The sequence below is a fragment of the Pleurodeles waltl genome, chromosome 3_2, assembly GCF_031143425.1.
Source record: "Pleurodeles waltl isolate 20211129_DDA chromosome 3_2, aPleWal1.hap1.20221129, whole genome shotgun sequence".
In the NCBI taxonomy this organism is placed as follows: domain Eukaryota; kingdom Metazoa; phylum Chordata; class Amphibia; order Caudata; family Salamandridae; genus Pleurodeles; species Pleurodeles waltl.
In genome coordinates this window covers 102676224-102691946 of record NC_090441.1, presented here as the reverse complement: position 1 = coordinate 102691946, position 15723 = coordinate 102676224, and the positions used below count along the sequence as shown (strand labels likewise).

Below are 15723 nucleotides of genomic sequence, written 5' to 3'. Positions count from 1 at the left end.
TGCCTGTTCATTGGACCTTATAGAAAACAGGCAATTTGTGGTCAGTCATATTATTTGTGTCCAGAAGCGATTGGAAAGTACCGTTCGAAGTAATAAAATAACAAAAAACAGCCTACACGGTTAAATTGCCAGTCATTATCAAAGCAAATGGTGACAATCAACTGCTCTAAAAGAAAAACGTAGAACACACTCCCTTCAGACATTTAACAGATCTTTAACGGATACCTTTCTAGACAGACACTAAACCGAGGTACTATGTCCATTAGAGGAAGCATTTGAGAATCTAGTGTTAATAAAAATGACTAACAGACATGTACTCTAGCTCACATGATGCCAACATCTTGAATGGGATTAGGATAGAGAAGGATTACTTGGAGGTGCTTGAAAGAAAGAACTTAACAGCAACAGCATAATTGCCGTTTATGTAATGTAGGATTAGATCAAGGCGAGATTTTAAGGTTATCCACTGAATATATAATTTCAATTTAGAGTAACTGCACGCACGAGTACTTTATGGGGGTCTCCTCAAGCTCAGGCTCTAGTTGATGAGCCCTGTTTTGTTATTCTCAAGCCACAAGGTTTTGACGTTTGGAGAACACAGGCCTCCTGTTGATTGAGGGAGTTAATGCCTTTCTGAAAACAGTGGAAGGAACATCCAATCTTGTTGCCTGGGACAGCCACCCAAACTAAGCTGAGCCATTGACACTGCCACTGGCATAGTAGAGAGGTAGAGGACAGAGGAGAACGCAGGACCAGTCCCAATGTGGGCCATAGGAGGAGCCTCTTAGCTAGGAAGATGAAACACACTAACCCCTCCAGGCTAGATGGCAGGGCTCAGAGCAAGCAGCACACATCAAATGATGCTTACTTATAATGAGGCAGGCAGTGCACACAGTGTGCTCGGACTTACCTGCGAGGAGAACAGTCAACACTAATAAGCTGGTGACTAATTATGAATGAGCCAGCTCCTTAGTATACATTGATACCCTTCATGCGCCCTTGTGCTCTCCAAGTGCAAAGCTACATTGGATCAGAGAGTGTAGAGAGGAGCAAGAGGGCAGGGTGTGCGCATCTGTGATTAATGTTCTGGAACATGAATGCTCCTCATGTGATGTCAACAGGAACATTTTCAACAGGAGCCTTTGTTGCCTTGTCTCATACACTTACGCCAGCTGAAGTCAGTTTCCTGAAACCCCACTCTGAAAGCAGACACTGACACTCCAGAAGACACTAGCTGTTCACTGCAGGATAACTGTGGCTCTTCAAGAACAGCTGCAATCAGTCCGACTGCTAGCTACATCTGCAAAAGCCATGTCTGTGGCTCCTCTATTTAGAGGACAGGGTAGCTTTGTCAGTTTCCTGTATGACAGTATTAAAACTCTTATACTTAAAATGGAACCGGCTGTTTCGTAAGTAAGGGGTAGCGAGGCCACCTCTAAAGGTTTCTGATACTTAAAGTTATCAAACAAATCAGTATTGTTTGGGGGCAGCAATCAAGCAGCGAGCTCCAAGCACACACGGAGATTCATCTCTCATATAAAGAGACTGTCTATGACTGCTTCAGGGTACTTCAGTCCGCCGCCACTCACTCTACAAAGAAACTCTTGTTCTTATCTGAAACTTCAGTTCACAAGACAGGTCGGAGTTAGATTTGGATGCAAAGGCTTGTGAAGAAGCACGGATTAGGTGATCATGTGATAACCAATATATATATATATATATATATATATATATATATATATATATATATATATATATATATATATATATAAGACGCAGACAGGCAGAAACCACTCCTGCCTTGGAATCCCTATGTGGCACAATTCACTGTGTCATTAGTGGTGGAATAAGAACTTCTGACCATGCTGAAAAGCACAATTGTAATACACTGCAACACTTGCCAAAATGTAAAAAAAACGAAAAATAAAGGTGCCCTACGCTACTTTGCAGTTCCTTTAAAGCGGCCGACCCTAACAAAAACAGTGCTTTCTCAACATGCTTTATTTACCTCTTCAACCATCTAAGTTGGGTTCATTGCCTAAAAGCAATAAGTAACCTATCTGAAATATGAATACCTCTAATGTAAAGTTCAATGTAAGATATTGTAATACTGTATTCCATGGGTTCTTAATGCTCGTACTGGTCCTTGTTTACAGGGTGAAGTAAGCTAGCAGTGTTGTAAATTGTGTGGAAGTGGAGCAGTGGGTTGTCTGCAAACACTACATGCTTCGGCCCTCATTACAAGTAGCTCAGTACAACTGTTTGCATTTGGGTTGCAATTAAAAGTGTGTCTGTGTTTACTTCACCCAGTAATTACTGGGTGCTTGAAGTTTGACCTCCAGAAATATATTTTGGAATTTGAGGTAGGATAAGATTTAATGTGTGAAACATGCCCAGAAAACACAGGATATGGGTGTTTTGGTGTGGTGTGCACAAACATTTCCATTTTTCAATTTTTCTAGGGCTGAACTCAAAATAGGCAAACTAATGGCATTCTCCGCCGTGAAATAATAACAAGTTATTGTGTTTGTTCAGTATACATCACTCAATATATTCAATTTTCTTTGTTGGCATTTGATTTTTTTTGTAACAGATGCATTAAAACGCCAAACTTGTAACACCCTTTAAGGCCATTGTTACTTCTAGAGTTATGTTATCGAACAATAGTCCAGTTTTCACTTAACTTTCATCAAAGGATGTGTGTAACCTTTTTTTTAACAGGAGCACAATCTTGGGTGAACCCTGATTATTGAAATATGCACATAACGTGTAATTTTCCATACTTTTATGTTGATTAAGTTACTATCGGCGACAGGAGATTAATTGGAGCAAAAAATGTCTTGCAGTAATTTGGAAACTATATAAAGGTGTGACTTAAAAACCGTGAGGAAATGCTGAGCTGGCAACACCCGTTGCTTTGGTACGCAAGGTGCCACCTCGAATACAGTTTTCGTGCAGACTCCCATCTATTCGTAATACAAGTAAAACACAACATTCTCTCAACAATTCTGCGTGTTATGTGTGAAAAAATATACAATTTCGCTCATCTTTACTTTAATGCCCTTTTTATTGAATTATGGATCTTGTGTAACTTTTGATTGTTACTCATTGTTAAAAAGTAGCCTTAAAACTCGGAGCTATGTCACATTTCTCCAAAAAGACCATTTTGTTATCTTGAGTTGTCATAATTCTACTTACTGAGTCATGGTTTGGTAGAAGGTCTTTGTAAGTTGCTCCATCAGCTCTTTAATTTGATTGGCTGCAAGGCCGCGGTACAGCACACCAGGGCTTGGAAGTTGAGGCCCGTGAGGAACTGTCAGAATCTCTGTGGGGAAAGCCAACTTTAGTAAGTACACATGTTGGGAGATATTACATTCTGGCTGAACTGAGTAGTCATGCACTCCTTACCACAATTAGTTAAAAAGATCTGAGGAGCACCTAGGGAACAAAAACTTGTCTTGTGAATTAGAGTTTAACTGCATGGACTACTCCACTTTCTTCTACACACACATGCTGAAGGCTGATCAAGGATCTGTAGCTTTAGCTGCTAAACTGCACAGTTGGTAGGTGAGCACTAGCTTATTGTAGCTCTACCTTGTTCCAACTGGAATTGATGTTCCGTGCGGCTCAATAAGGGCTTTTTTGTTACTGTGACTGCAGGATGTTCGAGCTTGCATGGCAACCAGTGGCTGTTCTACACCTCAATGCCGTGCTCATTTATATTGCTGGCAATTACTGATCTAACACAGCTAGAGACATGAGGTAAGCAATTTTATGAAAATAAACTATTGTTTAATTCAATATGAACATTTACTAGGGGGACAAAGCTGAGAGGTTTAAATTACCTCCCAGGTAAAACACATAATCCGATCGTATTTGTAACCATATCAGCACATTGGACAAAAGTTAAGCCTATTCATTCAACTGGATCACCTCTAGCACACAGCACAAACAGTGATGGATGGTAACTGCTCTAGGCTGGATTTCACTCCATCGTTCGGAGATCGTCTAAGGCATTGCCAACAGTGTCCAACCATGGGCACATGAGTCTTACCCTACTATCCACAAGCGATGATCCAGTCCAAACTCAGGGCCTGTCCCTCTTCAATGCGAGCATATGTAACCCCAGAATGGCTTTAGCTTGGTTGGACTAGTTTGACCTTACAAAGAGTGTTACCTGCACTTCAGGATTCCCCACCTCCTAGTGGACACCAACTTAGACAGCACAAAAGTATACCTATTAGAAACACTTAGGGGGTCATTATGTCCCCGGTGGTCAGTGTAATAGTGGCGGTAGTACCGCCAACAGACTGGCGGTACATACCTCCACTATTATGACATTGGCAGTTTGGCCAAAGCCAAACCTCCAAGTTAACACACCGACCGCCATGGCAGTAACGACCGCCGGGCTGGAGACTACATTCTCCAGCCCGGCAGCCGTCACTAGGCCGCCCAAGGCATACTGACCCTGCCCACCGCCATGGTTTCCGTGGTTTCTGTACCGCCACGGAAACCATGGCGGTAGTCACAATCAGTGCCAGGAAATTCCTTCTCTGGCATTGATAGGGGTCTCCCCCGCCCCCTCCCCAGTGCCGTCCCCCACCCCACTGACCCCCACCACATATACACACATACACGCACATACATACACACCCATACACACATGCATGCACACATTCACCCACGCATGCATACATTCATACACACTCATAGCAACACTCACAAACATACATCCATGCACACACACACAATCACACGACACAACATGCACGTACACACACACCCACTCATGCACACACACATTACACACGCATGCACGCATTCAAACACAGTCACACACACCCCCAACACATGCACATAATACTACCCACCCCCCTTCCTGTCGGAGAACCCCACTTACCTGCTTGCAGGGCATCCTCCATCAGGAGACGGGATGCGGCACTCCTGCCAGCAGCAGCGTCTGCCAGCAAAACACAGCCATGCCGTATCATGGGACATGATACGGTAGGCAGCGTTTTGCTGGCGTGGCACTGCTGCTGGCAGCAGCAGCACCTTCCCGCCATCCACCACCATGACCGTAGCCGGAATTCCACCAGCCTTCTGGGGGAATTTCATCTACAGTCATAATTCGATGGATGGTCGGTATCCACGGCGACGGTATGTTGGCGGCCGTCGCTGTGGCGGTAGGCAGCATTTGCTGCCAATGTCATAATGAGGGCCTAAATGTTTACTCATCTGACCTGAACACCAGAATTGATGCACATTTTAATGTGTCTAGAAACAAAGTCAGTGTGCTCACTGCGTTTACACATGCACTTGTTTGTTCATGATCAATGTGTCTACTCCACATAAGTAGTGCTAATAATCAGGTATTTAAAGGATTTGTATGTGGGTGCACAAGTTTGGTTTGTAGGTTTAAATTATCCAAAATAAACAGAAGGTAACAGTCTTAAATAAAGAAAAATTACATCCAGCCTGGGTCATGGCAGGGGTACCATTAAAATCTTTCTGGTTTTCTGGTTCAAGTCTCCTCTTCATTTGAAAGCAGTAACTCTCTATAGGTTACTGAAAGTTAATACTTTCCAGTTTTAGAATGCCTGTCATCGTGTTCAACGCAAACAGACTTCATGTTTTATAGATCTTAACACTTAGAGGTCATACGACACAAAAAAAGTGAACCATGTAACACAAAAAAAGAAAAAGAATATAGTAAGAAAATGTTAAGATCACAAGACCTGTAATGATTAATGAATTCCTTTGCTGCTCGAATACACACTCACTGATGTGAACCTGTCCAGTTCCTTCACCCAAGTGATTATTAAAGTTAGAAATTGAAAATTAAAGTTTGAAAATCAGCAATACCCTATTACAAATTACAATAAGCATCTGCTGTAATACTTCAAAACACAGGTGTCCGCCAGGTTTGCACTGTGACCTGGGCAGTCAATGACAGCCATACAAGATCAAATGCAAATGTGCTTGTGCTCATCACTAAACAGGACAAGGCGTATTCAATTTGTGACGGAAACCTGGCCTTCCAAATGTCCTGGACTCTCTGGGTAGGTGTGCACTAGAGCCAAAGCGATTAAAGGAGATGGTGTAAGGTTGACTATGGGTAAATTACAACCCAGTTATCACAGGTACGATGTGAACGCATACAATGTGAATATTATGCTTGCACCAGCAATAATGAATGCAAGGGGGGCGTTCCTGCGCTAGGAGGAATACAAAAATGGCACAGTGACATTTAAAAGATTTCACTGTGCCATTTTTGGCTTCATCTTTAACGCCTGCAAAGAGCAGGCCTTAAAATGACATCCCCATAATAACCTATGGGCCTCCTTGCACTTTGCTGCCCTAGCGTCAAACTTTTCGGCGCTAGTGTAGAAAAGCTCCACAACAGCATAAAAAATGTCACTATCGTGCGAACGACCACCATGGTGCACTGTATTATAAATATGGCTCAACCATGTTGTTGTTAGGTGCCAGTAGGGGGTCACAAGAAAAGTGGCACATTGTAGCTGATGTGCCATTTTTTCTTAAATATGGACTTTGGTCCCTAGCTATGCACAGCCCATTGCCAATCAGTGTCTATGCATCAAGTTAAATAATCCACCCGAAATCCTGGAGGACTCTAGGCAGGTGAAGGGGGAGGGGGCGGGGGAAGACCCCTATCAGTGTCAGGGAAGGAATTCCCTGGCACTGATAGTGCCTATCGCCATGGTTTCAGTGGCGGTACAGAAACCACGGCGGTGGGTGGGGTCAAAATGCCATGGGCAGCCTAGTGACGGCCGTCGGGCTGGAGACTGTAGTCTCCAGCACGGTGGTCGTTACCGCCGTGGCGGTCGGTGTGTTAACTTGGCGGTCACTAATGTAATCTTATCTGTTGTGGTCATTATTACAATGCTAATAATATTAGTAGCTCAGGATGCTTTTCATTCAAAATATATGAACATAAGTAGCTCAAATTACAGAAAAGGTCGTAGACCCCTGAGTTCAACCAATTTTTCCACTGAGATCCTAACAAATGGTCACCTTTATACCTTTCTTATATTTCTTGTGACCTGTGAGGTGCTCTGCTGTCCACGTGACCCAGTCTGCCCTATGTACGTATAATAAATAAATAATTAAATAAATTAATTAATGTTGTTATCAAGTAATCTCCCATGGCAAGATCTCCGTTGCACGGCAGGACAGGTAAGAAAGTAGAGTGTAGTCTTGGGAAGGGTAGAACATCTGCACACACAGTGAGCGGAATTTGCCTTTAAGTGATCCTGCTCAGATTTTGAAGTGGATGAGAAAGGAACCATTGTTGGTAGTGTCAGTGAAGAATTGTTATTTGATGACAGATGAACAATGGAAGGTCTGTGTCGTAATGAAGATCCAAAGTGAGTAAAGAAATATTTCTTACGTTTATTTCTTACAAGAACAAATCTTCGTAATAAATCCCAGCCTCCTCTCCATAACCAACCGTCACTCTCCACCGTCCGCCACCGTCACTCAACCAAGTTCCACCTCGCGCCCTACATTCCCGAACCTCCCGAGGTTACACTTCTATACACATTACAACACACCTCCCCCCTTTGCAACATAACCCAAAGAATGGCACGAACTTTAAAAATTACAATAACAAAGAGAACATGACAAAAATATAAAGATAACACAATCTTCAAAGTACCAAAATTGCAAGCAAAACAAAGATACATATTATTAGTCTTTCATCCACCAAATTTGAAAAAGTTTCTCTTCATCCATATAAGATGTAGTCCTTTAAGTGTGAAGGTGCCTTGATGTTCCTTTCAGATTTCCTCGTTCCCATATTATCAGCAGGACAGACGTTCTCCTCATGTTGACACTTTGAAGTTTCCAAACTCGTAGCATAAGCATTGAACTTAGTTATTCTATTTAAGTTCCAAATTCGGCCATCACTCAGTTTTACAGCATTAGTGAAAAGTTTCACAACCTTTAAAGGAGAACAAGATTTCCTACTACCAGTCTTCAACACAGGATTCTTGACCAAAACCCAATCACCAACCCTTACAAAGGTCGTCTTCACAGCATTCCTTCTATCAAAATAACTTTTACTCTTAGAAACTTTCTCTCGTTCCCTGAATTCCCAATCCTCATTAAAACCCTTTCTTCCTTTCTCCTCCAAAAATTCATTGACCCAATGTGGCTCAAGAATAGTATTCCCTCATCTTCCTCGAAACAAAACAAAAGAAATCTGTCCTGTTGTAGAATGTGGAGTATGTCTATATACTGCAATTTTTTTAATTACTTCTTGTTTCCAGTTAAGACGATTATCTTTAGCCAAAGATATAGGGGGTCATTCTGACCCCGGCGGTCTCAGACCGCCGGGGCCAGGGTCGGCGGGAGCACCGCCGACAGACCGGCGGTGCCCCGCAGGGCATTCTGACCGCGGCGGTTCGGCCGCGGTCAGACAAGGAAAACCGACGGTCTCCCGCCGGTTTTCCGCTGCCCTTGGAATCCCCCATGGCGGCGCAGCTTGCTGCGCCGCCATGGGGGATTCTGACACCCCCTACCGCCATCCTGTTCCTGGCGATTCGCCCGCCAGGAACAGGATGGCGGTAGGGGGTGCCACGGGGCCCCTGGGGGCCCCTGCAGTGCCCATGCCAATGGCATGGGCACTGCAGGGGCCCCCGTAAGAGGGCCCCACTGTGTATTTCAGTGTCTGCAATGCAGACACTGAAATACGCGACGGGTGCAAACTGCACCCGTCGCACCCCTGCAACTACGCCGGCTCAATTCTGAGCCGGCGTCCTCGTTGCAGGGGCATTTCCTCTGGGCCGGCGGGCGCTCTTTTGGAGAGCGCCCGCCGACCCAGAGGAAATGTCTGAATGGCCGCCGCAGTCCTTTGACCGCGGTGCGGTCATTTGGCGGCTCCCTCCAGGCGGGCGGCTCCCGCCGCCCGCCGGGCTCAGAATGAGCCCCATAGTTTCCCTTAGAACTCGATTGAACCTCTCAACTAATCCATTACACTCGGGATGATATAACGCACATAACTTATGTTTTATACCACATTTCTTAAGAAATTCTTCCATCTCTCTCGAAGTCAATTGTACCCCATTGTCAGTAAGTAAGGTGGAAGGGATGCCTTCTCTAGTAAAGAGAGATTTAAGACTCTCAATTACTTTTCGCGTATCTATCCCTTTGGTAAAAAAAACTTCAGCCCATCTTGAAAACATATCTATGACTACAATAACATAATCAATAGAACCATCACCATATATAGGGCCCAAAATGTCAAGTGAAATATCTTCCCAAGGTCCCTTCGGTTTATTTCTAATTATCATCGGTTGAACTCTTGACTTCATAGTCTTCTCATTAAGAGCACACTGCATACAATCACGAACAACTCTCTCTACTTGAGCATCCATCCCACGCCACCAATACGATGATCTTAACCTCTCTTTCGTTTTAGATATTCCCATGTGATTTCATGTGCCTGACCAATAAGTAGACCTCTTACACTAGATGGTGAAATTAACCTCATACCTCTAAGTAATAAATCTCGATCAACACTTAATTGATCCCTCACATTCCAAAATTCTCTGCACTCCACACTGCCTTGATTCTTGCTCATCCAACCAGAACACACTAACTTAACTACTTCTTGTAAAACTTTGTCAGACTTAGTATCTTCACGCCACTTTTCTTCAGTTATTATTTCAATATCCACCATACAAACTTTATCAAGTTGTTCGAAGTCTTCAACATCTTCAAAATCTGACATTTTTAGAGATACTAATCTTGATAACACATCTGCAGAGTAATTATCAGTCCCAGGAACATACTCAACAAGAAAATCATACTCTTGTAACGCTATGATCCACTTGGTAATTCTGCTTGAGATTGCATCAACACCCTTGGACTTAAAAACTTCAACCAATGGTTTGTGATCAGTTTTCACAACAAAATGCCTTCCCCACAAAAACTTTTTGAATTTCTTTACTGCCCAATAAACCGCAAGAGCCTCTCTCTCTATAACAGAGTAATTTGCCTCCGTATCTTTCAGACTTCTAGAGATGAATGCTATGGTATTCTCTGCACTACGCAAACCTTGCTGCAAAACAGCACCCAACCCTTTACTACTGGCATCAGTTGTCAGTATAGATTGCAATTTAGGATTAAAATTCTTCAGTTTGGGAGCATTATACAAACAATCCTTTAATTTGATGAATTCCTTCTCACACACCTCATCCCACAGAAATTCCTTACCTTTCTTTAATAACTGTCTCATATTGAAGCATGAGCTACCGAAATCTTGAATAAATTTACTATAGTATTCAGCCATCCCCAAAAATCTCATTAGTTCCTCCTTGGAGGTTGGAGAAGCCAAACCCTTGATTGTGTCAACCAGATCTTTCTTGGGAACTAAACCACCACAAGATATGGTGTGTCCAAGGTAGTCAATGTTCTCCACTGCAAATTTGCATTTCTCCACCTTAATAGTCAAACCATGTTCAGAAATTTTCATTAACACCTTTCTGAGGATTTCATCATGGGCACCACTGTTCTCCCCATAAATTAGAACATCATCCTGATACACACACACACCATTAATCCCTTTTAAAATGCGTTCCATTGCTCTTTGAAATACAGACGCAGCCAAGATTAAGCCGAAAGGCAATCTAATTAATCTGAACGTACCAAAAGGTGTGACAAAAGCCGTTAGATCTCTTGAAGATTCATCTAAGATAATCTGATGATAAGCTGAAATTAAATCAATAGTAGAGAAAACCTTAGCACCCGAAACCATGGTTAGTAAATCAGAAATTTTGGGAAGCGGATATCTGTCTACCATTACACATCTATTAAGCTTGCGAAGATCAACACAAAGCCTGATTTTACCATTAGGTTTTTTAGCTACAACTATGGGAGACAACCAATCAGTTCCCTCCACCTCTTCAATTATCCCTTGATCTTCTAATTTTTTGAGTTCCGATTGTAACTCATCTCTTACTGCAAACGGAACATTCCGTACTTTACTACAGAATGGTATAGCATCAGGAAGCAATTTGATTTTATGAGAATATCCCTTCATGCAACCTATTCTGTCACTGAAAACATTCGGAAATTCGTTACGCAACTTCTCAGTGAGATTAGTTGTAGACATTATATTAACTCCATCTATGTCTCCTGAATGTTTTACTATAATAGGAGGTGAACTGTTGGGATCAAGCATCACTCCAAGATCTTTCTGATGACACCAACTTATGATGCTGTCTCCTTTTTTAGAAACGTAGATTTTTCCAGAAGTGAAATGTTGATCATATTCTATCAAACCAACAAAATAACCATGTAAATCAATGGGCTCACCACCATAACCACAAGGTTTGATATCAGGTTCCAAAAGATTAACCTTACCCTTTAACTCATTCTGATAAAACTTATTAGACACAATGGAAATTTTTGCCCCTGAGTCAAAAAGTACTTTGGTTCTTTTACCCTCCACAGTAATAAAGTCTAGAGGGCCAGATAATCCGTCCCTGACTTGAAGTATTATTTGACCACAGGCAAAATCAGATTCAACCTTACAGACATCAACATCATTATCAACCACTCTCACATGCTGTTTTGTTCTTTTCAGATTGCACACAACCGCAAAATGACCCTTCTTTTTGCAAACAAACAACAATTATTAATAGCTGGGCAAAGTTTACTATTGGCTAGATGTCCCCCTCTCCCACACCTAAAACATTTCTTGCTGGCAATGCTGGAGGATAATTCTTTATCAAGAGGTTTGATTACTTTGGGTTTAGCATCACCAACTACATTGACATATTTGGAATCACAGTGTTTCACAACATCAACACACTTAAGGGAATGTTCAACTCTTTTAGCTAAAGAAATGACTCGGTCAATCTGAGGATCATCTAAAAGCCATAGTTCACCTCTTACTTTTTCAACATTGCACCCCAACATGAATTGGTCACGAATTCTTTAATCTATTGTGGACCCAAATTTACATGATGAAGCTAAACGTCTCAACTCAGTGATATAATTTTCAATAGATTCACCTTCCAATTGAAAACGCTTCCCAAGATAATACCTCTCTAAGATTGTGCTAACCTTAGGAAGATAATGCAGATCCAGCTTTCTAATACATATATCATACTCATTCAAATTGATCGCTTCATTGTCTGGAAGATCAGGAAGATGGTCAAAAACCTCCTGACCTTCTGTTCCTAAACAATGAAGAAGTAAAGCAGTCCTTCTCTCATTGCTCAAAGATGTACCACACACTCTGGAGTACCTCTCAAAAACTTTCTTCCATTTAGCCCACTTAATTGGGGGTTCACCAGGAGTGGAAAGAAAGAAAGGCGGAGAGGAAACATTCTGCATATTGGTAGAATGAGTAGACACAAATAAAGTATTTAAATCACACTGTAAATATAAATACAGATGTGCCAATGAAATAAAAAATATTGATATATATATATAAAGGATTTTCTCACTAAAAAGAAATATAAAAGCTTATACCTAAAGTTGTTTGAAGACGCATTTGTAATAAAACATTAAAGCATAAGTTTAAAATTGTTTGAATATCACCATCTCAACATCTATAAGAATAACAAGAAAAACAAAACAAAAATTAATCTCATAAATACTATAAATCTTGAGTAAAATGTTCTGGAAGAGTTTCCCAATGACATATGAAGAACCGTCTCTGTTTGCCGATGAATCGCAGTAAAGCGTCTCCTAGTTGCTCAGAAAAACTGTGAAATGCAGCCAAAGATGTCTGAATAATTAAGAAGAAGACGCCGAGTTGACGTTGTGCCAGCGTTGCTAGGAAACAGCACGCTGTTCTCGTTGAGCGTGGAGAAACTGTGAAATGCGGCTAAAGACGTCTGACTAATTAAGAAGAAGACGCTGAGTTGACGTTGTGCCGGCGTTGCTAGGAAACAGCACGCTGTCTTCGTTGAGCAAGTCCAAGAAGCAGAAATACAAAAACAAAAAAAAAACTTCTTGAAATTGTTGGTCAATGAGAACCGGAAAAGCTGTACCCGTCTCCGCCTCCTGAAACACAGCCGAAGAGCCGTTCCAATCTCCAGGTCCCGACAGACAGCTGCTCAGAGAAACGCCGAACTCGAAGAAACAAAAGGAGTTGGGATGTCAACACACGGAGTATCCCACCCTCGTCGCCAGTGTCGTAATGAAGATCCAAAGTGAGTAAAGAAATATTTCTTACGTTTATTTCTTACAAGAACAAATCTTCGTAATAAATCCCAGCCTCCTCTCCATAACCAACCGTCACTCTCCACCGTCCGCCACTGTCACTCAACCAAGTTCCACCTCGCGCCCCACATTCCCGAACCTCCCGAGGTTCCACTTCTATACACATTACAACAGTCTGTTCATACCTTGTGCCTGAATTCTTTCTCTCAGGACTTGATCCAAAGGTGGGAAATCTAGTGTGCCGATTCGATCCCAACGCATAGTGCGGCCTGAGTCTGCCTGCTAGGAAACATAGCTCCAGGAAGCTGGGTGCTTCTCCTACAGGGCAGTGGAATTCTGTGTAAAAGCACTAGGGCAATGCTTTATACCACTGTCGAAACTCAACTATTTCAAGCAGAAGTTGTTACCAAAATATTCAAAAAACTATTACGCAGGGACATGAGGGCGTCATCGGGGAATACTAAAAAACAAAAGGAGAGACAATAAAACAAACCAAACGAAGAAAGAGGTTGAAATCTGGGGACGTGATCTACTAGAGTAAAACAAGCAAAGATCAGGCATGCATTGTACTCATTTGTGATTGTTAAGTCTTTGTTAAACATTTCTAAATTTCCCTTCACAGAGAAATAATATTGGTTGCAAGTGTACTGAGTCTGCATAGTCTAGCTCAGTGGTTCCCAACCTGTGGTCCGGGGACCCCTGGGGGTCCGCAAAGCCTTCTCAGAGGGTCCGCGAGAGCCTAGAAAATTAAAAAATATTAACAAATATTGACAAATTAGGTCCCCAGCTTCCAGTAATAACTCAGGCGGGGGTCCCCGGATTCCCATGATGATTCCGTGGGGGTCCCTGGGTTCCATTAATGTTAAAGTAGGGGGCCACAGAAACCAAAAGGTTGGGAACCACTGGTCTAGCTAAAGGCTATTGCCTATAGTCGTAGCCAATATTGTCTGGTACCCACCCTTGTACTGGACACCTGAGGTTCCTGTGCATAAAAAGATGCAGCATTTGTACAGCTTCCTCACTGATGATACCCATCTCTAAGCATAAGGGAAAGGCAATTATTCAGCTACTATTGCACGCATTTGTAAGCAATAAGTTTAACCTTGCAATGGCTTCATGGTATTTGCCTGATAAATAGTCGGAGGCTTTTTCAGAGTTTGACAGGCTGTACTCTTCTGCTCCAGGTAAGCAGAGAGATGTACACTGCTACCTTGCAGAATACAGCCCTCCATCTTTAGACTTCTCTGCCAGGCAGGAAGAGATCGCTCTGCCTTCAGACGAGCCACCACCAAGGGGAAGCCTCTGAGGGCACTGAGGCCTTACTGTGTGGGAGCCATAATCATTGCACCAGCAAGGTTTCTCTTCTTTCAAAAACAAACTCCCAAAGCAAGTGCTTGTTTTTGAAAACCATAAAAATGAATGGCCTTGATGAGCTGGGAGATGTTCCCCTGTGCACAGGCATCATCAATTATATTTCCTGTTCTTAATCATCAGGCTTTCCATGGTGGTCCAAAACTGGAACAATTACATTGTAACGACCTCTCATAATACTCTTAATAGGGCTGAAGGTCTGGCGTCCACTGACTGACAGACCAATATCAATACCAATATGCTGGTGGTTACATGTCGGTACTACTGACTCTAATCTGAGCGAAGAAACTATGAGGTTGGCTGACAGGGTACTCTGCCATATTTGGGGTGGAATACTCTATCTGCCAAACTCTGAATAAGACACTTTTATGTAAACTACCAATCTGCTCTGCATCTCTTCCTATTGTTGTTCGCCCCTTCCATCTCATTCCTCTGCTCTGAAACCCTCTTTTGTACACATTTACTGCATGAATCTGTGGTATATATTCAACACCACGACTCGCATCTCTATAACCTAATAGTAAACTGTGGTCCCCCTCCTCCAGGAGCTGCTGACTCCACCTGGATACACACCAGTGTCAGCTTCACAGTAGCATTGATTGGCTCTGGTTGTTGCCTCACTACCAATGGAGGCCAGGGGAAAGAGAACTCCAGGTGCCCTGCTCACAGGACTGAGAGAAGCAGGTGATCATAAATGATCTCACACAACCACGAGGATCTTGAAGCCACGCATGGCTCAGTGATAGGAAAAGCAACAGTAACTAGTGCCCCAAAACTGAGCTATTTGATTGGTTGGCACGTTTGTGATGAGTTTCTGACTTCATCTCCTATCTGAGCCAATAAATAATTTACTTGTGGTCCATCCATAATACAATATGACACCAACCCTTCTGATCTAGTGGTGCTCAACAAACAACCGAAATGAAAACAGACAATACAACGCAAAACAGTAAGAGCATGCAATTAATGTTCAGTGGTGAAGAAGGAACAGGAGACGGGCTTAGTACTTCAGCAGCCCCATACCAATGGTCTGATGTCATCATGCTCTGTCTTCATTACCTTGATTAGAACATGCTAATCATCCCAAATGGCACAGACCTTGGACGAATCCACTTTCTTTTATTAGTTAGATCACAGCTTGCACATGTTGTT

General features: G+C 42.5%; 1 protein-coding gene across 1 annotated transcript in view; it reads right to left on the bottom strand.

The window, feature by feature from the left end:
* LOC138286353 (uncharacterized) overlaps nucleotides 1–15723 on the bottom strand; it is a 1286679-nt gene that overhangs the window by 402991 nt on the left and 867965 nt on the right. The window contains exon 80 of the mRNA XM_069226509.1: nucleotides 3199–3325. Within this exon, the coding sequence (XP_069082610.1) occupies nucleotides 3199–3325 (127 nt within the window). The remainder of the gene's footprint in view (nucleotides 1–3198; nucleotides 3326–15723) is intronic.